The sequence below is a fragment of the Cheilinus undulatus genome, linkage group 16 (genome assembly GCF_018320785.1).
Source record: "Cheilinus undulatus linkage group 16, ASM1832078v1, whole genome shotgun sequence".
Classification (NCBI taxonomy): domain Eukaryota; kingdom Metazoa; phylum Chordata; class Actinopteri; order Labriformes; family Labridae; genus Cheilinus; species Cheilinus undulatus.
This window is the reverse complement of record NC_054880.1, coordinates 16843331-16866028: the sequence shown is the minus strand read 5'-3', so window position 1 is coordinate 16866028 and position 22698 is coordinate 16843331. Positions and strand designations below refer to the sequence as shown.

At 39.4% G+C, this 22698-nt stretch overlaps 2 protein-coding genes across 4 annotated transcripts; one reads left to right on the top strand and one right to left on the bottom strand.

The window, feature by feature from the left end:
• Window positions 1-70: 70 nt before the first annotated feature.
• LOC121523933 (double-strand-break repair protein rad21 homolog A-like) lies at window positions 71-11486 on the bottom strand. Of its 2 annotated transcripts, none has more exons than XM_041809014.1 (14): window positions 11369-11486; window positions 9576-9761; window positions 9182-9311; window positions 8845-8944; window positions 7071-7177; window positions 6697-6906; window positions 6170-6292; window positions 5922-6050; window positions 5327-5550; window positions 5073-5229; window positions 4636-4778; window positions 4187-4378; window positions 3924-4007; window positions 71-2602 (listed from the first exon to the last, which is right to left on the bottom strand). In XM_041809014.1, exons 2-14 carry the CDS (start codon window positions 9717-9719, stop codon window positions 2411-2413), a joined length of 1935 nt encoding a protein of 644 aa, XP_041664948.1. In that variant the 5' UTR covers window positions 9720-9761; window positions 11369-11486; the 3' UTR covers window positions 71-2410. The 2 variants fall into 2 exon arrangements, with proteins under 2 accessions (XP_041664948.1, XP_041664949.1); XM_041809015.1 differs by lacking the exon at window positions 11369-11486 and adding an exon at window positions 11134-11194.
• Window positions 10989-19747, top strand: si:ch211-153f2.3 (protein FAM167A). 2 transcript variants are annotated; one of them, XM_041809020.1, is made up of 3 exons: window positions 10989-11103; window positions 18068-18209; window positions 18382-19747. In XM_041809020.1, the coding sequence occupies exons 1-3, from the start codon at window positions 11078-11080 to the stop codon at window positions 18502-18504; spliced, it is 291 nt and encodes a 96-aa protein (XP_041664954.1). In that variant the 5' UTR covers window positions 10989-11077; the 3' UTR covers window positions 18505-19747. The 2 variants fall into 2 exon arrangements, with proteins under 2 accessions (XP_041664954.1, XP_041664953.1); XM_041809019.1 differs by lacking the exon at window positions 10989-11103 and having other exon boundaries at window positions 17743-18209.
• Window positions 19748-22698: the final 2951 nt, after the last annotated feature.

The window sequence follows — 22698 nt, the reverse complement described above, 5'->3', positions numbered from 1 at the left end:
GTTACTGCGCAATTTCACAGCACATACAAGCACAAAAATGCTTTGCTAGCTGAGTCTTGTTCGAAGTAAGACATATGCTGAAAACAGTACTTTTTTCTTATGACAAATGTAGCTACTACTACAGCCTTGAATTTCTCATGTATTAGCTCATATAGCGCCACATGTCCTGCTTACGTGCACAGCTGACAGAGGAGACATGAGTGTTTATTTTTTTTTAATGGATGTAATCCTTTCCAAAATTCACAGCACTAATGAAATATTCTACTTTGAACAAATACTCGTTAGCCTTTACAGCCTATAAAAACAAGATTTCCATTCCCTATTTCACATTTATCTTCTTGCAGTGTCCAATAACCACCTGTTGACGTTGATCATATTGAACTGCAGGGAACACCAACAGTCAGCCTGATATGAGCGGCAATGGCTCAGTCCACACAGCTGCATTTGTTCCCTGTGATGTTCTTAAATGGTTTCATTGTGGTCCAGGTTTTTGGTCTGAACTGAGCTTCTAACAGTGCGCAGGAGTTTGGATGCATTTTTAAGGACTCACTTCTCAGTAGCTCTTTTGTTACTAAATAGATGTATTCTCCTTAAAGATCGGATTCTTTTCAATACTATCAATCATTAAAATAAAATAGATTGTATGGTTTTAAAGAGGTTATTAAAAAGTTTTAAGGTATTGACAGTTTTGCCAACTCCAGTTTAGTAAACGTGTAAGGAGAGACAGATTGTAATCTAGAGTATCTACCAAACAGTAAAATGTGAACTAAGTCAACTCAGGGCTCTGTTTGTTTTCCTTCTGTGTCTGAAAAAATAAAATCTGACTACTGGATTAAATGGTGAAAATGGGTATGATATGTCCCATTTAAGTAGTCTAAAAATGCTGGAGCAACATGGCAATAAAGACGATTTCTAGTGGAACCTCAACTGTTATGAATATTTCAGGACAGAGCATGCAAGACCAGCATACCACTGATGTTTACAGAATCTAAATATTGAAATCTGAAGATCTTTTATACAAGCTGTGCCCAAATTCTTTTATCATATACTTTTTTAAACTGTGTACATTATATACTTGATTCTATGGAGTAGTTTGTATACAAGAAATCACAGCAGAAATGACACGACACGTATTGTTCTGAATCAACTAAGAGTTCACTCAAAAATCAGATTTGTCACTTTTCTACAAGAAATGATTTGTAATCCAGATTTGGGACACAACCACAAATTTGAAAATTTGATGATGCAAGCAAAGCATCTGCAAAAACAAGTTTTTTTTATGACTAAAGTGCTACACTACAGTTGTACACTGACTAACTGCTGGTTTTGTCTGCGTATCACTACTGTAGTAAATGTTTCACTGTGCTCTGCAGACTGGATATAGTGCATGCTTCTTTTGGCTAATGTCAGCATACAGAAAGTCTTTCTGGCAGTGGTGGGATGGATGAGTCTGAGTAACATGGATGATGGAGTTATTAGTACTGTGTTTACATACAGTTGTTCTTCATTACAAACATCTTTCAGTTGACCAAAGCAAAACAGTAGTTTCTTTAGAGAGGAAAAGCTTAACAGAGTTACTGACATCTGCGAGAATAAAAATAAACAGTCCAAATGGAACATACGGCTCTTACTTGGTTTCAATTCAAACATAGGGTGAGTCTAAAAACACTTAATATACCAGTAAGCTCTGACCAGAGTGCTGATATGAAGTACAACAGCACCAGAACTTTTCACCATATGTATATATTCAGCGTAAGCCAGGGGCTCTGACTGCTGCCAATTAACATTACATCAGAGTTAGTCGAGACTGATATAGCTGGTACCTCAAAGTCACAAAACAGACTCTAATAAACCCTGCTGCATGATAAATAATACAAATTAAACAAAACTTAGTAGCTGCTCTGTGGTTAAAATAGACACAGGAAAATGCAACAGGCCAGTCAATTAGGATATGGAACTCATTAAATCAACAGAGCAATCAACCATTTTTCCATTTTTTGCAATCGCTGGCCACTGTTGTATAAATGCAATATTACACTCAAGCTTGAATGTTATACTGGATATTGTCACCGCTGTGATTATCTTTAGCACTCGGCCTGTAACTTTGTGCCTACAACTGAATCCCTGCAGCGATAAAGGTTCAGTACATCACTCACTCTCATATGATAAAGACACAATATTAAAAAATAAATTTAAAAAGCTGGCTAAGGGACAAACCTTGTAATGCTCAACCCATGTCATTCAGACCTCCTTCCTCCCACCATTGCTTGGCAAAATATTGCAGACATATCTCTGCATCACACTCCAAATAAACTTAAATAAATAAATAAAAAATAAATAAATACTTTTTTTTCTATTGGCGCTTGCAATATAGTTTTCCCCTCCCTTTCAGCTGTAAAGTTGTGGTTTTCTAGATGATGTGGAAGCGAGGTCCGGGTGTTGCTATGATGTCGCTGTATGGCTCCTCCTGGACGAGCTCCACTGCCTGCTGCTTCTTCAGGACCAGGAAACTGTAGAACTTCGCAGCCGCCTGCTTCTTGTTATTGTTCTTGCACAGGTCCAGCAGGCTGACTGACTGGGTGCCTGTTTTGGTCATCACTCTCTGAAATACGGTGAGAGAGAGAGTGTAAGTGAGGATTGGTCGACTCTGGCATTTTGAAGTCAGTCAAGCTTCTATTCATCTAATACAAGGAGACTGTGAGACTGCTCTTCATATGCTCTTGCTTTAAACAGCAAGAGAGGAGAAGCTTCAAGTTTAACAATGAAACAATGAGGTGCAAATGTTGAAGATAAAGAGTTAAAACCTATCTAACTGGCTGTAGAGATTTGCAGCTTCAAAACAGTCCAGAGCAGGGTAGACTTTTAGTATTAGCTACCTAAAGTTGAAAATGAGGCTTGTTGTTTTGTAGTGTAGCCCTGTTAATAACAGCACAAGAGGTGTAACTTTTTGTAAACAACTTCCATTTAGTTTGATTTATTTTAATCAACTAAAAATGAACTAGAACTGCCTCTGTAAGGTGTAAAACTGCAAGACACTGAAAGTGCAGTGGTGTGTAACGTCATGTTTTTACAGCATGACAGCGTCAGACACACTCACTGTCTGCACCAAATCCATTCAGATGTAATCTTCAGCACTCTGAATTCCAGATCCTCCTTTTTAATAGTATGACATCTAGTGCTTTTATTTTGAATCTGGAAAAACTAAGTGTGGCACTTTGTACTGATCAGCCTTAGACAGCTTTGAACCCAATAGATTTGTCTCAGTGTTGACACAAGTCAGAGCATAACACATTTCAAACATGGATACAGACTGATGCAGAACTATCTCAACTTTGTAGAACAAGCTCTGTTGAGTTGGGAAAATGATAGAAAATCAAGGAAATACTACTGTCAGACACTCTGCATCTTATCATCTACCTCTTTCCTTGTTCCTTGCCCATCTCAATGAAAGCGACCAAAAGGAAAATAGGAACAGGCAACAAGGGGGAAAACATCAGGCTGCATCACTCATATTCTGTCAAGATACTACAATAGGGATCAATGTAATCAAGTTGATCTTTTCCACAGTTGCTGATGCTTGCTTGCGTTACGTGCAGTTAGGACAGCAGAGCTGGGGTACTGGTGTTTTTCAGGAGTCTTATAAGCACAAGACAAACATGAAGACTAGTCACCCCAACCTTTGGCCTTCGACCTCCAAAATTATATCAGTTCATTCTTGAGTCTGAGTAGATATTTGTTAAAAGTCTGGAGAAAATTCCTCAAAGTGTACAAACATATGAAAAGACAACTCTAAAACATAATGCCTCTGGCCTTGACTGTCAATAGTAATGATAATAATAATACTAATAACTGATAATTTTCTAACAAAATCAAATGTAATAGTCAGAAGTTCCCTCTTTGTTCTATAAAATGTATTTATTCACCTGAAGGCCATGGAGCATCTGCTGAGTTCTTTTGTTCCACCTCCTCTCCTCCTGGTCCTGGTCTCCTCCCTGTGCCTCCTCCTCCTGACAAACAAAAACATGATGACAACACTTAATAAAGACTCCTTCTGTAATATCCTGAATAAAATTACCATAAATACGGAAATCTACCCTAGTAAAATAATTGAAAATGTATCTAAAAATATCAAATAAAGTCACAGAAGTAAGAAAAAAGTGCAATAGTATTTGAATTTGTGTCTAACCTCCTCCTCTGAGTCGTCATCATTCTTCTTCCTGTCCTTGTCACCGAGCAGGTCCAGCTCAATCAGCTGGCTGATGTTTGTGGTGGTTTCCTCAGGGGGCAGATCCACATTGGATGTCTCCAGCTGCTGTGGCACATCAGAGGCTGTGGATACCTGTGGCTGCTGCTGCTGCTGCTGGTCCAAAGCCCCCATCTAGAGAGAATTATATAAAACAAAAATGAGTAGAGGAGAAAATCTCAGATAGAGTGTATAGAGTGTGGTAAGAGCGCAGGAAAAGCCAATATTTTTAATGTGCAATCACAATAAATGTAACCATATTGAAATATAGTTGTGTGCAGGGTACACAATTAACTTTGTAACTCACTATTAAAGTTACCAGGAAGTTCGACCAGCCAAACATATTTCAACAGACAAGCACTAGTGCAGGTGCTACTTCCATCTGTACTCACAGGCAGGGCTGGTTCCGTGTCCTGGGCTTTACGTTTGAGGCCTCTTTGGGCAGGAGGAGGCATAACAGACTCGTCCAGTGATGTCCTGCTGCCTTCCACAGCTGAAGTCTGCAGAGCACTTGCCTCTTCCATGATGGTCTGATCTGAAGGGAGACATTTACAAAGTGTTATTTCTTTGCTGATCTTGTTCAGCACATATTTCAGTAGCTTTTTAACAAAAATGTAATCCTGCTTTATTTTAATAGTCAGAAATAGGAAACTGGGAATTGTTACCATGGAAAATGTTAAAGAAGGCTGTTTTAGCTAACTTTGACGCTTACCACATGGCAGCAGTTTCAGGTACTGAAAATTACTACAAATTTTTGTTGTTCATATCGAGGCATCAGTATTAATTTCAGTCTCAAGAGCTTTAATGTACAAGTAAACTCTTTGCTTACCCATGATGTCTCTCTGCTGGTGTCCGGCTGTTTCCTCTCTTGGCACCTCTGGGTTTTCCAGATCCTTGAGAAACTCATCCAGACTATCAGCCTCTCCACCTTTCCTCCTCTTCCTCAGCTCGTCTGGCACCAGCGGGGTCAGACACCTTGTAAACATCTAAAGACAAGCAAGGAGACACCAACAGAGAAACATGAAGGACGATGCACAGCAGTTTGTACAATTATCACTCAACACTCAAGCATCTTTGAGTCACCTTCAGCAGCCTGGCATTCCAGAGCGGCTGAGCAGGGAGAGAGAAAAGCTTCTCCACTCCTCCAGTCTCCTTCCACATCATCAGCTTCTTTGTTGGAGGTGCCAGGTCCAGTGTAGTGACAATGTCAGAGTAATCAGACAGCTGCGCACGGATGGTTTTACTGTCCAACTCCTTCACGCTGTCCACGATAAGCTTTCTCTTACGTTTTGCTTTGGTCTCCTTCACTACAAAGGCAACAAGGACACAGATGAATCAGCTCAGCTCATAATAGCACAGCAATTTAAAGCAAAACTGAACTTCTTTCTAAAAACACTGCTCTGACAATTATTCAGTCCTTGCGAAGACAAACTGTCAGTGAGATAGAGACTTGGTAATGATTAAAATGTTGGTTTACAGTAATTTTTATGTCCCACTGCCACCCCTGTTATTTGTTATCACTCCTTAGTCAATTTTCAATGTTCAAGCCAAAATCTCATTCATATAAAGTGAAGGAAACTCAAATGAATTAGTTATACGTGCCTAAAATGTGTTTATGGCAGTTTACACTGAAGTTTTACAGAGTAATGAGGGTTTGTCTTGAAACCAGTTGCATTACCTGTGATATCAATGGGCTCCAGAGCAAAGGTCTCCTCCTCATTGTGAACCATAGTGGTCTGTTCTGCCTGGTCTGCCATGGCTGGCAGGGGCTCTGTTGGTCCTGAGTCTGGACTGTCTGGAGCTCCAGCTACCAAAACCCAATCAGAACATTCTATTATTTTTATGCGATAATACGCAGGCAACCCTTTTATTCTTTAAAACACAATTTTTGAGGGTCAAGTTACAAGTGTAGATGTAAAAACTGACCAGAGAGAGCGTCAAAGTCATCATCATCATCCCCGTGGTCCTGTGGCATCATCACACTCTCTGTGATGGCAGGAGGGTCATCAAATATCCCGCCTCCATCCTCGTTGCTGAGCAGCTTATCCACTGTACAAAAATTCCGATTTGTTATTAGGATAACTCCCTTAAAGTTACACTGCTTCTAAATAAGGAGGACAACAGCATTAAAACAATAAAAAGGCCAACAAAAGGTTTCTAAAATGAGTATTAGAATATTGATACTAATAATAAAAAGCATAACAATCATTGCACAACAAGCCACAGGGACCTGCTGGAACACAAGAACTAATGGCAGGAATCTACATGAAACTTTCCCTTCTAAAAGTGCTTTAAACAGAAGTTACGAGGCTAAAGAGGACCCCTTATAGATGCCATTATACCGACATGAGATGATAACTTCCATGTTCTCCATTGTAAATTTGACGAATTAGTTCAAAATTGTTTAAAATGCTTACATTTATGCACATATCTCAATAAAGACAGGATCTCACCCAGCATGCCTCCCTCATTGTTCTCCATTGGGTTATCTCCAAAGTCATCTTTATACTGGTCATCGTACTCCAGGTGGTTTGACTTGTCTGCCATCTGGTTCGTTGCACCCTCAGCCTCCAGCAGCAGGTTGGAAGCTGAGGCTCCCATGATGTCCACTTCAAACGCGCTCTCCTCCCGCATCATCTCCCGATCATCCATACCAAAATCAGCTGCAAGACAAAAACATGTTTCTTTAGAGTAGAGTAGATTGTAATTGTAATGGCATGTGGAGTAAGACAGACATGAAGTAGTGCTACAACTACTCCTGATATTTAGAAATGTTACTGTCAAAGGTGAGTATTTCGCTTCACTGAGTATCAAAACAAGTGTTTACCAAAGTCATTGTCCTGAAGCAGGTTGAGGTTTCCCACCTCCTCTCTCATGGTGATCTCCTCCACTCTGCTCTGGTTCAAGTTGAACTGCTGAGCGACGTCAATATCGCTGAATAAAACAGGCACATTAATATCAATCCTGTGTTTTATAGAAGTTCTATTCAAACACAACTTTTTGTCAGCACCGATGATGAAGTGTGCTGCTAATATTAGAAAAGAAATCACAATACTTAGTTTGTTACTTTCTCACTGATTCCTTTCAGTTGTCTTTTTTAATATTAGTTGTAATGATTACCTGCAGTTCACTGAACATACGAATGGGTATGCTTGCAATGAAATAGAATACCTAGTTCTATGCAAGAAATGTGGACCTTGCAAGCCGTCATCTGAAGCCGCATGTTTCATTCAACTGTTGTTATCCTGGGTTTTGGGAGCCAAATAAGACTACATTTTTGCAAAAGGTAGCAGCAATGAAAGAAGTATGCATGTGTAGAGAAATGCATACTGGAGAGCACCCATGCTGCTGAAAGCAAAAAAGGGCACAACTATCACAAGTTCCTTGCTGCCAAAAGTTGGCCATCATTCCCAGCAGCTGTTCTGTTGTCAGAAGATAGATAAAAATGGGAATTTTATTTAACTTAATTTTTTTTTTTTAATTGTATTTAAAACGGGAAAAATGTATAAAATAATAGTTATGCTTGGAATAATAACTAGGGATTGAGACCATTCACTCACTCTGAAAAAGAAATAGGCTATATCAAGTAAGATGTTAGTTAATTTCATTTAAACAAATAATAATGTAAAATCAGACTTCTCATTGCAATTGGTTGGGCCACCCCCTGCTGGCTATTAGAAAGATTGCAGGTTGAAGCTACTTCCACATTAGCTTTACCTTTAAAGGAGACATATTATGCAAAAATCACTTTTTCAGGCTTTTTTAACACAAATCTGTGCCCCTGGCCTGTCCACAATCCCCTCAAACACCAGAAAAATCCATTCCCTCTCCCCCTCTCTTTCTCCACCTTTCAGAAAATGTGTGCTGAAACAAGCTGTTCTCAGATTTAGCTCCTGGTGAGCTCCCCAGGGGCGTAAGCACCCGCCCCCAGGTTTGGTCGACCCTCCCCTAAGTGGAGGAAAGTTCCGCCCTCCTCTACTGACGCTCTCAACTACCAGCGGAGATGCTGGTTATCCTGCTGACTACAGACTGGGAAGTTGATGGTTCAAATCCCAGTCAAGTTCTAACCTTTGGATAAAAGTGTCGGTAGTATCAGGAGTACTGCATCCATTTCCTGAGAGGGGTGTGGTCAGAGGCGGAGTCAGACAGCTAATTACCATTTAAAGCCACAGACACAGAAACAGCTTGTTCTGAGAAGGGCTGAAAAAGAGGGGGTTTTAAACGTACAAAAATCCTATACTGGAGTGTTTTTTCAGCAACAAACTTCACAGGCATGATTTGGGGACCTCTGAGACCAATTTAAGCTTGTCTTAAAAGGGTACAATATGTCTCCTTTAAATCTCAAATTATGCCCACTACCTTTCTACTGCATGAGCTCTTTCAACATACTGCTCCCCTTTCCTGTCATCTCTATGGCTGACAATATAAATAAGTCATTAAAATTAAAAATTGAAAGTTAGATTTGCACATATGAAGTAAATGATGATACAGCATGTTTTTTTATGAAGGTGGCTGGATATGTTAAAGTATGTAGGTCTGTTCTGTCAGGTTTTTTTCTGTTTTCAGTAAATCTTAATCTCTCTCACAAACAGAGGACTCACTCTAGGTCTGGCAGTGGCTGATCGAAATCATGGAACTCCTCAGGCAGCGTGATCGCATTATAGGCTGCTTCTCTGTTCTCTTCTGGTAGATCCACCACACCTGAAATGGCCAAATATAGGAAAAGAGTTACAGCACCTGACAAAATTGGAGTGGCAGGAATAGAGATAGATAGGTATGAGAGTCCTGAATGCATTTTCAGTGAGTCGTACTAGCCTAATGCTCTGGTTTAACATTTTCATAATTTCAAAAATGCTAAACTAATATTTCATATTTTTTCTTTCATCCATGCCCTGGATTTTAGTGAGTCCAGTTTGAACTTATAAGATGATCCCTGACCTGGTCTGAATGCCATTTTGATCTTGATGAAGGCCTCATTACAATCTGCCAGTAGGTATTTGGCCTTCCTGTGGTAGATCCTCACCACACCCAGCAGCAGATGCCCAGATGTTCTTAAAGCCATTTTTACCTGTAAGGATAATCGTAAAAATATACATAAGGAAACAACCAGCAGTGATAATACAGGACAGAAGTGGAGCTTTTAATATTAAACTCGTTTACAAATGAAATCACAGTATCGACAGAAGTTCACTGAGTTTATAACACACAATAGGAGGACAGTATCACTATGAGTGATGCAGCAAGAAAATTATTTGATCTCAATCATCTTATCTGTGTAAACCTTGAAAATAAAATTTAATTTTTATGATTAATAAACCGTCTTGAGAAGTACCTTGGGTGATATGATGCTCTCTACGCTACTCTCCAGGTTGCACTCGAACACATGAGCCTTGGTCAGCTTCTTGTCCCAGTGGGCCGCCAGCCAGATTTTGGCCAGCGGCCCACGTTTGCTGAGGACAAAATGGGCATAAAACATCGTCTCACCACAGGGGAAAGGGGGGAGGGGGAGGTGTCAGACCTGTAGAGAGGAAATAACACAATACACTTTATGATTGTATTAAGACTGAGGAAACAACTCCATTTACATAAATAAGGTATCCGGCTGCAAAAATACTCTGATTTTGTGGGCTACTGTAGCACCACAAGCACAGACGCCAACAAAACTAAGCTGAAAAATAGATAACTTTGTCATTTGATAAAAAGTGATGTTGCAATACCTTTCATTGCAATTAATATAGACACAAATATGGAAAATTCAAATTGATAAATACATTCATACCAATACTCTTTTTTTCACAATTGGCTGACACTATCACTTTAAACAAGGGGCGTGCAGACATGAAGGAAGCAAGAAGGTTTGGGTGAGAATGTCAGCGAATAAAATAAAGGAATCAAGTTCATTAAGAATTTTAGCTTAATTTCATGTGTTTTCAAAAATTTAGAAAATAAAATGCAGTTTTGTGATATGCATTATAGAATGTGTGAATGTGTTACATCTCTATTGATAAATTAGATTTTAAACAGTCATCTTCCAATTATAGTGTCTAAACTGTATACTGAACACTGGGCAAACATGGGCAAGAAGTACTAAAGTAAAGTCAAACTGATACCCATCTGAACATTTAATTTAAGGTGTGTAAAACAATGTATTCCCTCATCATTAAAAAAAATCATCAAAAGCAAAGAAAGCTGGATATAGCACAGTTGTTCTGAACCGGCTTATAAAATGTAGGCTTAACATTATTACTGCGAAAGGAAAAAAATAATATTAAAACATTGTCCACCTAGGGCTTCCATACACCATGGGCTTTTGCGTGTTTAATCTGTGACCTACTGACAGCATTTCCACGACGGACTTTTGGGTCTCGACCCACTAGTTGAGAGCCACTGATGGAGACCATGCAAAAATAAGGGTCAAAATGGGAGGATATGTAATACTTGCAGATTGTTAAAAGAAAATAAATAAAAAATGTGAATAATTTTCATACAGGAAATTCTGAAAATCCCAAGAAAGGAAAATCATTTTCTAAACTTAAAATTGCTTGGATTCAATGTCCATTAAAACTTGCCTATCATTTTTTGAAAATAACGAGCTGTTCAGTTGGCATCTGCATTTTTTTTTGGAAAAAATAAAATTCTTATTTGCAAATTTGAATTTAGGTAGATCAAGTTACCCCCCTCCCCCTCCTGTGCTTCCGCAGTGAATTAAGGTGTAATCCTTATGAACCCACCAGACGTCTGTCTAGTCATGACGGCTATAGTGTTAAATTACCTGCAGCTGTGTAGCATTGTAATGCATTTGCTACATCTGTTAGCACAAAAAAACGTAGGCTAATGGTGCAGAAACGTCACACACGCAGGTAAGAGTACAACCTAAGACATAAGCCAACCTGGCATTGATACAGTTGATGTCAGCCACTGGAGACAGCCGTTAGACTATTAGAAACGTAACGTTTACATTTAACCGCAGTAACCGTTGATGCATCCCCCAACAGGTGATACTGCAGTCAAGCTAGCGTTAGCCTCTGTAATTTGAAACTGCGCACTGCATATCTGTCATGATTTTATCGTTACATGACATGACATAATGTCAAGTTTCCTTATGACTGAAATATGACAGCTCACCGGTAAGCCGTTTTATTCCTCTCTCTTTTGATGGTGTCGCTCCTGGTGGGGACTGTTATTCCACCCCTCCAAACAAACAAGATGGCGTCCTCTCTCTCGGAACCCCTAGTTTTGGTTAAAAATCTCAACAGGATGCAGAGTGGTACTGATGTGAGAGAGAGAGGGAGGTGTGCGAGAGATGCTGAGGTTAAACGGTAATTATGCCCAGGGGCGTTGAAAGGAATTGAGGGCTTCATGTGCACCACCAAAGTCCAAACCACCATGAAGCCTCATCAGTATAGAAATCACCCATTTCAATATTTGGAAAAACTACACATTTGTGTTTCCTTATAAATAGCCTCAATTTACACCAAAGTCATTCAAATCTCTTGATTCAGGGCTAAAAATTATCAGCATTACCTTCAAGAGTGTTTCTCCAGGATAATCACCTACTTGTAAATTAAAAAAACAGACAAATATCTTTGTTTTGTTTCTTACAATCTCTAAAACCATTGTATATGGAGATTAGGAAAATGACCAGCTTTATTCGACTCGCGTTTGGTTTTTGGCTAGAAAACGGTGCCATGTTTTGTCTTCTGTTGGATCTTTTTTCCAATCAAACATTAAAGACCCTGTAAAGTGAAAATAAATCTATCTGTATTTAAGTTTGTTGTATGACAGATCACTGTGTTATGAACCACCAGGTCAAATTACAGTCAAATAAAACATCTCTAGGTTTATAAAATTAAGCTTCAAAATCACAAAAAATCAGGCTCTAGGACGGTGCTGGCGTGTCAGTTGAATAAGCTGAAGCCACGCCTACTTAGGAGAAATAAGATCCTCTCAGATTTTAAAAATGATACTATCTGAATAGAGTGGTGCAGTCATGATGTCATTTTGTAGGCAAAACAAGGAAATCAGCAGGCCTATGGGATTTTTCAGTGGGTTTTTGGATCATTGCTGAAATTAAGATCTGTGTCCAATAAAAGTTTAGGAAACTTACACCTTTATTATAATTGATAATATAAACATCATATCTGGTTTGTTAATATAATGAGAGTAAAAAGCTAACGTCATGCTATATTGAACTACAACACAGTCAACTGAATTAGGTCATCACCCATGGATACAAGTGAGCGGCAGGCTCAGTTGCCGCAATTCGGATGATGACGTATAATCTTCCCGACGATCGCTGTAGTCCTTGTTAGCTGTCCTCTAGCAACCGCCTTTATTAAGATGTGAAAAGTTACACAACTCAAAGGTGGGGCATGTTTCAGATGTATTTTATGTTGTAGGATAAAACGTTAAACTCTATTGAGCTTGTGTTCGCTACAGACGTTTCAGGCATTTAACCAAAAACTCAGTCAAAAATCCCATAGACTTTCAGATGAGGGAACCTACAATGCTAAAATGCTAACTTACTCCCATGATTTAGGACTCATTCCTGCATCACTCTATGGAGAAAGGCACTCAGGCCATCAGCCTGCCCCATGATCTTGTGTTGACCTGATGACCAGACTGCAGCTGCCCGGCTCTGTGCTAGAGAAGAGACAAAGTCTGTTTTTTGCTCAAATCCATGTTATAATTGTCATGATCCTGATTTTGTTTTGTTCAGTTTATTAGGGGTTATCTGTAGCCCTTGTGTTTCTGTGTATTTTGTGCTTTCTGTATATTCTATGTTTCTAGTTTTTTGTCAATTACCTTGGTGTTTCAGCATTTCCTGTATGATTTTCTGTGTATTTTGTGCTCTATGTTATTTCATGTTTCTAGTGCCTAGTTATGACCTTTTGTGTTTCATTATTTCTTGTTATGTTCTATTGTTATTTTGTTAATCTTTTTTCCTCCCTGTGTCTGAGTTTCCCTCCTTGTGTTGTGTTCTTTGTATTCCCTTTTGGTGTTAGTTTGCTGTCTTTGTATCCTCCTGTGTTTTCAGTGTTTCCTTAGTGTACTGTTTTGTTGTCTTTGAGTCTTTGTGCTTCTTGTGTAGTGTTCCATGTTTCCTGTTTTATTTTGTAGTTGCTTTCCCTTGTGTGCGACTCTATTTACTTCCTGCTTCAGTTTCCCTCCACTGTGATTACCCTCATTAGTTCCACCTGAGTCCTGTTAATCACAGCTGTCTCTCCTTGTGTAATCACTCCCTGTGTATTAAGGTTTTGTGTTTCTCCCTGTCCTTGGTCAGTTTGTCAGATGTCTTCCCTGTGTGACTCCTTGTGTTTTTCATCGTGCCTCCTGTGCATTTTACCTTTGATGGACTTTATTTTCAGTAAGTTTTGTTTAGTAGATATTTCCCTCGTGGTTCCTTAGTTTAGCTTTTCCTTCGGTTTGGACTTTGATAATTTTTTGGATTTGCTTTTTGTTGGAATTAAATCCTTTTTTGAGTTTCTGCATTTGGGTCCTCTTTTGAGTTTTTTGAACTGTGACAATAATACTTTAAATGATCCATAGGCTACTGTGGCTGATAGATTTGGCAAATTTACCTCACAATGAACAAAAAACAGCATTTAACTGACCGTTAACTTTCAATAAAAGCAGTGACATCAGCTTACGACAGACTTCTGAGATAAACTGCTCTTTGATTTTATAGCGTTAGAGGGGCGGGGTCATCACCAGCCCACAGATTTGCCCCGTCCAAATTAAACCCAGCCAGGAAAACGTTCTAATGGTCTAAATCCAAAATTCAGTCACATGTAGATCTCAGTGTTTATACATGTTTACAGCAACCATATTCCAACATATCTAGTGTGATAAGACACAAATTTTGGATTTCACTTTTAAGTCAAGAAACAAACATTAAAGAAAAAAAGCAGTCTGATTTCATGTCTTTCCTTCTGTTGTTTTGGCATAGCCTTAAGTGATAAATACCATGGTAAAAATGCAAGAAAGGATGGTTACGTGACTCAGAAGTACTGTAATCTTACAGATTTCCAAATGAAAGTCCCAGTAACAGAATAGTAATAGATAGTTTAGTATTTGAGTTTATGTTGTTTTAAGTTTGGTTACTGTCCATTACAGTAGCCTGGAGATATATTGATTCCCTGAAGGGTCCAGTTAATTATTTACAATTTACAAAATTAGGGATTTAACTCTCCTTCATGAGACAGAGTGCAGGGCACAAAAAATAACCACCAGGGGGCAGAAAAGTTCTCTTAAAGGCCGCATAATATTTACAGCAAAGCCTTCCCTGCAGTACTAAATGTAGTGGAGTTTAATAAACTGTCAGTTGTAAAATAACGAAAGGAGCAAAAAATAGTGAGGAGGATCAACACTAATAGTACCCACAGAATATTCAAAGGGACTTCACTTTAAAATTAGTTGATTCTCTTAAAGTTTAGTCACTGCCAATGTTTTCAGAATTTCCCTGGAGCTCAAAGCCTGTCCTCCCTCAATTAGGACAAGTTTTGTGTTTAAAAAGGTATCAAGTTATGCTTCAGGTAATAACTTTCAAAAGTTGCAGAAAGAGCTGTAGAAATTGTGACACAGTAAGGCATGGCCAAGACGATCAGCTTTCACACACAGAGAGGATGAAAAAGTAGATAATCCTATTGTCTGTCTGGATAAATGTTATTGTGCCTCCTATCTGTTCACTCAGCTTTTGATTTAATCACTCCAAGACAGAGTTTGGGCATGAGTCACATACCTTTGACTGCAAGATTGCTTGCGATGTTAACACACTAGCAAGCTTCACTTGGTAAAGATCAAGGAAAGACCAAGGTCTGGTTTTATACAGAAAATGACCACAGTGACTTGAATCTTGATTATTCATAATCGTTCAAAGCTCCTGGGACAAGTCATGAATTTGCGATGACTGAAAGTGATGCCAAAGTATATTTATGCCAATGAAAGCAAAACTAGACCAGGGTATCAGTAATAAGAGTGATTCTAGTTACAGTGTTATTTTTATTGCCCAAAATCACTGCTGCACTGTGGAGTAGATGTCTGATAAAGCATTAGAAGCAAGCTGCTGAGACTGCTTTTTTAATTCTAAAGCAAAAGTGATTGATTAGTTAAACAACTGACTGTCTCTTGAGAGAAAGTTGAATTTTTTAGTTAAAACACGACTGACACTTCTGAGAACTAGGACAGAGGCAATAAGTAGCATTATTTCCAAAGCTGACACAAAATGGAGTTCCTTATAGGAGCTTTACTTAAACGATGATCTTTATATCCTTAGGTAGAGGATTGTGTTGTTACCTAGTAGACATGTATCTTGATTATGACTTGAGGTTCAAGTGTTCATGTCCCTGATCTGTGACTTCTGTATGCTAAACTTTAAAAATCTACACAGAGACAATCATAGCTAGTTCGTGTTTTATGTTTCATCCTGCTTACTTGTGATAGACCACGGTGATTCTCTGCCATTAAGCAGTCTTGCTTACCCCTGTAACGAGGAACTCCCCCGTAATGCAATGTTGTGGCCCCACTAGACATTTCCAGGTCAAGTAGAGACCAAGCCTGCTGCTCAGTGTGTCAACTTCCGCGGCTGACTTTTTGTTTGAATTGTTCCCCATCTCTTGGGGATCAAAAAGTAAAAAAAAAAATCTTTCTGTGATTAAAAGTCTTCAATATACCCACATATCTACAAAAAATTATTGTGTTTCTCTGTGTTAGCTCTGGTTGTGCCATTATTCAAAGCAGTTCCTGTCTGCAGTGACACAGAGGGACACATCACAGGCTTTCTGTCTCTCTATTATGAGCTATTCAGGCTGTTTGTTGCGTCACAAAGTATGACGCAACCAGCTGGCATTGGTTGTCACAGCCCAGTTACAATGCATTGTGGGATACAAAACAGACAATATGGCGGACAGCATTAGCTGCTAGTGGAAGACACGATAAAAAATGGATTACAGATATATTAAAAGATGTTCAATAGGAGTTACTGGCATGGGTTTGATCTTTAAATGCCCTGGAAAATTGCCCAAGTTCCAGGCTCGCTAGAGAAGCCTCTGTAAGGGCTACAAAAGCATGAATAGCATCGTCATGGCAAAACAGAGGGCTTCCAGAGGAGAAAGTAAGTGCCTACAACCTGAGTTCAAAAGTTATCTAACCTTTAATAACCTGTGCCTCTTGTCATACGACAACTTTGGTCTCAAAGGGTTAAGCTTCAAAATACCCCTAAGTAACCAGCAGGTGACATATTTGAGACTACGTCCATGTTTTATACCATTTTACCATTAAAGGCAGTCTGATATGTCATGATTCTTGGTACCATTCCTCATTTTTTATTCCATATCAAGCCCCTGATTACTCACAATGGACATGATACCATTAAAATCTGTAAGGGTCCACAGCTTGGTCTTTAGGGTGGAGATTGGTCAAAGGAAAGATATACTGCCCCTGTGACCCAACAACCAAAGACTCAGCCTGTGTTCCCCAGCTTGTTTGTCCCTGCCATCGCTGTCTCGTCCCGCTCTGCTTCCTTGACCTTCAAGACTCATGGCTCGATCTCTCCAACCTCTTTCTCACGCTCCACGGACCTCTGCACAAATGGAGTCATAGCTCACGTTATGAGCTTCGACAAGTGCAATACTCTGCCTCTCTCCGGCACCCTAATCCATCTGTCTTTTACCGATCACTGTGTGACGGAATTGCAAATCAAAGCTATTCGTTTAATGGCCAATGTGTGGAGCAGAGCTTGGCTGAGAGTTTTTTAATAGGTTGCTGGACATCACAAGGTTTTGTTTTCTATCAAACACAAACCAGTGAAAAAGAGCAAAACATTTTCTCAATGATGAATTACCTTTGGGGGGGAAGCTGTGCACTTGAAAGCGCTGATTGAGTGTTATGTCCCCTCCAAATAGGCCTCCAGTAAGTCAGCAAGAAGCAAACACTAGACCCCTGTCTCATCTTTGGACAAAAGTCAGGGGAAAAACTGCTCTCAGATGCCAAAAAACATCCCACAACCCCACAGGGAGAGGACTTAACTCCTGCACAAAGAGCCTGGTTATATTTCACCGTAGGATGGCCTTTTTTGTGTCTCTAAAACGACTAACACTGAGCCTGTGTCTCCTCTCTTTTCTCGCCCAACCTGTCCGTCTCCTAAGCTGACAAGCAGGTCTTATTTAGGGAGAAGCTCTGTAAGAAGTCCACTGGGGGTTTTGATACATGCAGGCACCCACATAGACACTCACAGGTCTATACTTTGGCACCAAATGAGAGCTCACTCAGGACACATTTCTCACACTGGAGTTGTATGGGGGCGGGATGGACTGAGAAAAAGACGGAGAGAAAGAAAAGGGGGGGAGGGTGTGGTAGACGGGGGAGTCTTTTGAGTTCTCTTTTTTTGGAGGCAACAATAGTCTTTGTCCAAGATCTTCCACCATTCTTATTAAGGTTACCAAAAAGGAGGAGGAGGAGGAGGAGATGGGGCATGCAGGCGGAGGGCACTTTCTCCATAGTAACAATGACAAAACAAGGCAGTTCAACAGCAGGCAGGCAAAAGGGGAGATTGCAGCTGCTGAACAGAAGCACATTTGCTACTGAGGAGCCAGGTTCTCATACAGGAAGGAGAAAGAAGACCAGTTTTGAGTTTGGAAAGGGGAGTTAAAGGATTCCAAAAATTTCAGCTAAAGTGTGTACAGGCCTGTGAGAGAGTGAAACAAGTACAAAGGGGGCACAAACTTACAGTATATCCCCCAGTATGGACCGAGACAGCCACAGTGAGGATACCCTGTCCACCATGGTTCTGGAGAACATAAAAAACAAACTGATTCATGCCTTCAGGGCAGCAGAAGAGTCCAGAGAAGATAGTCAAGAGAGTGGAAATACTGTCAGACCAGTCAGCATCGGGAGGAGTTACCAAGCAAACGAGGAGCTGCGGAGGGCGCAGATAGACGGAGCGATAACCTGGCTTAGATCTGAACTGGTAAGCTCATTGTCAAATGCAAGAATCAGTGCCTTTTCTTTGTAGTTTGCAACAGTTTTGATGTCAAAACTATCCCTTAGATGATGATAAAAGGACTAGAAGCTTCTGCATGTAACTATGGGCATTATTGCTTCAAATGTGCTGATTCAGTCCTTTCATTGTTGTCATGCAGCTGGAGATGCGATCACAGGACCTCCAGCTGGCTCAGACGCTGCTGGGGCTTAACACAGAGATCCAAAGACTGAGGAGGGAGAGTTTCGGAGGAGTGGACGTAGAGGGGGACGATCAGCCTTAATTTAGCCCTGTAGTAAGACTCCTCTTTTGGGGGGACTTTGAGGAAGCAGGTGGAAAAGTGCTCATTCTGTGGACAATGAGGAAAAGCCTGAGGGCTCAAATCGTCAAGCATAAAAGATTGAATGCATTTGTAAAGTGTAAAAAGAAAAGACATCAAATGCATGTAAAATGACCTGGCCAGAGGAAAAGAGAATAAATGTGCCTTCCTGTTATATGATGCTGGCATTATTTTCATTAGATATTTTGCACTTATTTAGAGTTGTCCTTGCATGTCTTGTTTTTGTTTTTGCAAGAACAAGGAACAAGAAGTTATGAATGTAAAATTATCGGAGAATCACTTTTGTCACAATGTTAAGATGACATGACAAAAAAATAAATAAATAAAATGTGCACTGTCATTGATTTCACATCTTTATTATTCTGGCATACCATACCACTGTACAGTACCTGTTTGAAATACTGCTAGGAGCTAAGAAATAAAGTTATGTTAGACTCCAGTGTACAGTTCAGAAATGCTTTGAACATCACAGAAAAACACAGTTTAATTTTTACATATTGAAAATTGATGCGCCATACAAGTTTAGGTATCCCAATCATATAACGTTCTAAAAGAAATACCAGAAGTGTCTTGGTATGGACAAAGAATACTATGTTATTTTTGAAAGATAATAAAAAGAATTCCATATTACCCTGCTGTTGGCTTTTACTGTCATAAAGGTCAGTGAGCTAACATGCATACATGAACGCACAGATCTTTAATGTGTTGATGAAGGACGCAAACATTTTCCAAGTTTAATAACCTGAACAAAAACAAACCCAAGTTTCTCCCGTTTCCCGATAAATGTTCATACATTAAGACAACATTTGTCTTGTCATACTTAATTCTGGACTTAATATCCTCTGTCAATTAATATACAAATAAGAAATATGTACACTTTTGAAAGAGCTTCTTCACATTATTGCCACGAGTTTCCTCAAGTGATGCCCCATAATCAATCAGTGAAATACTGTGTATGGCTACAGACAGCAGTTGACTGAGTTTACCATTTATAGGATGACACAGCTAGCCTCTAGCCCCTAAAATGCATGAAAATGGATGTCCTAGCCCTAAATATCAAAGTAACTTGATGTGTTTTGTAGGGGTGGGAATCACTATTGGCCCCACGATACGATATTATCACGATTCAATATTATTGTGATTTTTTTTTTTTTTTGAAGATTTATTTTTGGCTTTATTTGATAGGACAGTGGATAGAGTCGGAAACAGGGAAGAGAGCAGGGACAGACATGCAGGAAATAGTGCCACGGGCCAGATTTGAACCCGGGTCACCTGCGCATATGGCGTGTGCCTTAACCACTCGACTACCGGCACGCCATTATTGCGATTTTTAACATTTTGCAATACAATGAGTATTGCAATACCATATATTGCGATGTATTGTATCGCATTATATGGTATATATGGTATACCCCAAATATACTATTTTTTCAACCGTTTAGCTGATTGAGCATTAGTTTTGCCCTCATGTTTGTTGTGTTTCTGCAGTATTTTATTTTCATGTAGCACTTCTTGCAAACCTCATGTGTCATGTCCATCTCATTCGTGCCCTCCTTGCATTCCTAATGTCCTTCCCCTGGTGCTGCCATATTTTTTGTACTGACCTTCTCCTGCTGTATGACGTCACCTCTGCCAACCTCACTGGACAAACAATTGTACAAACAAATGATTTTATTTTTCTATTTTCATAGACCTCAGTTCATATTAGCAATCAGTTAAAAAAAATTGATACTTTGGTGGACGAGACGATACGATCTGTCACCAGACAAAATATCGCAATACTATTCTGTATCAATTTTTTTCTCCCACCCCTAGTGTTTTGTCTGTTTTTAAAACTTTTGTCTGTTTCTTCTGGAGCTTTATCAAACTAGTCATTCTCTTTAGTATGCTAAGCAAGCTAACCACCAGCTGAATAGCCTAGCTAGCTAATTCTGGGTAAGTAAGTCTGTTTCCGAAAGCTTTTTGGTCAATTTCAGTACTTTGAGTCATACCATGTTGTAAATTATGAAACTATCATACTTTATGAATATAGAATCAACTGAGATTGTAGTTTGATGTTTTTCTACCCTTGTTTTATAGCTTGCTATTTGTTGCATGTCAACACAAAGTCTGTGTCCACAGCCACTCTTTCTTTTTCCAGTGTGGCTTATGTTGTTAAGTAATTTCTGATTCAACAGCAGCTGTAATGCCAGGATTCCTTTACATTGTTTTTATGTTTTCTTAATGATACAGTGTCTATAAAAAGTATTCACCTCCTTGGATGTTTTACCTTTTTATTGATTTTGTAAATTGATTATGGTCGATATAATTTGGTGATTGGACAAAAAAAAATTAAAAATCTTTTGAAGGTCAATATATAAAATAGATTTTTTTCAAAGTAATGTCAATTAAATAAACTGTGTAAGGTAAAATAAGTGATTGAATAATATTCACCCCCTTTTAAGTGACTGACCTAATGCAACAAAAGTCCACCCATGTGGTGCTAGTTGTCTCACAATTAATGAAATGGTGATCACCTGAGTGCTGTAAATGTGTGTCAAGTGATTGTAGTATAAAGACACTTGTGTTTGGAGGGTCAAGTCACTGGTTAGTCAGTATTCCTGGCTACTGTTTCACCCTGAAGGCAAAGGAACACTCCAAGCAACTCAGAGAATAAAGTTATTTAAAAGTATAAGGGATGGATACAAAAAAATTCCAAGGCACTGAAAATCCCTCACAAACTGAGTGAGCGGGCAAGAAGGCGACATGTGAGAGAGGCCACCAAGACACCTATGACTACTTTGAAGACTACTCAGCAGCTGAGATGGGAGAGAGTCTGCATACAACAACTATTGTTTCAGTCAAAGCTGTATGGAAGAGCAGCAAAGAGAAAGCCACTGTTGAATAAAACTTTCAAGTGGGAGAAAGTTATTTGGTCTGATGAGACCAAAATGGAGCTCTTTTGCAACACTACACATCCCCACAAACACATCCCTACTGTGAAGTACGGTGGTGGCAGCATCATGCTGTGGGGATGCTTCTCAGCCAAATTATTTTGACCATGATTGATTGATAAAATCAATAAAAGGCTAAAACATCCAGCTTAGATTTCAGATCACCAGGTTGCTAATATAAAAGAATAAGCAGATGACCCCGTCATGACAGTGTAAGCTAATAGCCAGCCAAGTTATCTGCCTTAGCGATCAAGATGTTGTAAACATAACCATAATAAAAGGTTAACACAACTTTCTTCTCTGATGATGAACATCATGCATGATAGCCTGAACAATTTCACACGCTGAGCCTTTATGTGCTAAATAAAAAAAACATGCTGAATTCAGATGTTACCAATCATATGCTGACATTGGCTAAAAATGCCCAATGTTGGCGGTAGGAGAGCGGTAAAGAGGCAAGACAGTCATGAACCCTTATCCTTTGAAATTAATGGAAAAATCGAAGTGGTTTTTAGAGGCAACAAAAGGAATAGCAGAGGTATGCTTCAGTAGCACAATGGGAATAAAAAGTGAACATGCAGGTCTAAATTATTATTTAGATGAATGATACTTCAGCATCAACAAAATTAAGACATTAGACAGCCCTGCTTACATGCCTTTCATCATTCTGCCTTACCCTCTTCTCATGATTATCTCTGGACAAAAAACCCCAAAACAAAACAAAGAGAACTGACTATATGGTGGGAAATCGCCTATCTTGCCCCACCTTGTCTTATTGGCAGTTTAAAAATATAACAACATATTGAGAAACTTTTTTTTTAAAAGTTTGAATAATTAAGGCACAGAGCTTCTCCTGCTAAACGCTTTCTTCCTCAAAACCCTAGAGCGAAGACGTGGAGGCATCTTTGGGAAGTAAGTGGGGCAGCCCATCTCCCCTGAGCTGGAGTAGACACTGCCACTTTCCCTCTCGCTGTCTGAGTCCCAGTAGCTCCCCTCCTCTTCGTCTTCATCTGTCTCTTCTTCCTGCTCCTCCTCAGACAACTCCTGCTTGAGCTCCTGGATGCCTGAGTGAAGCTCCATCAGCTGTTTAACTAGAGCTTGATCCTGGGAGCGCATCTCCATCTGCACATTTAGAACATACAATACATAAATTCCATACATTTTAGACACACTGATTGATGGACAGAGAGGAGTCAGACATGTA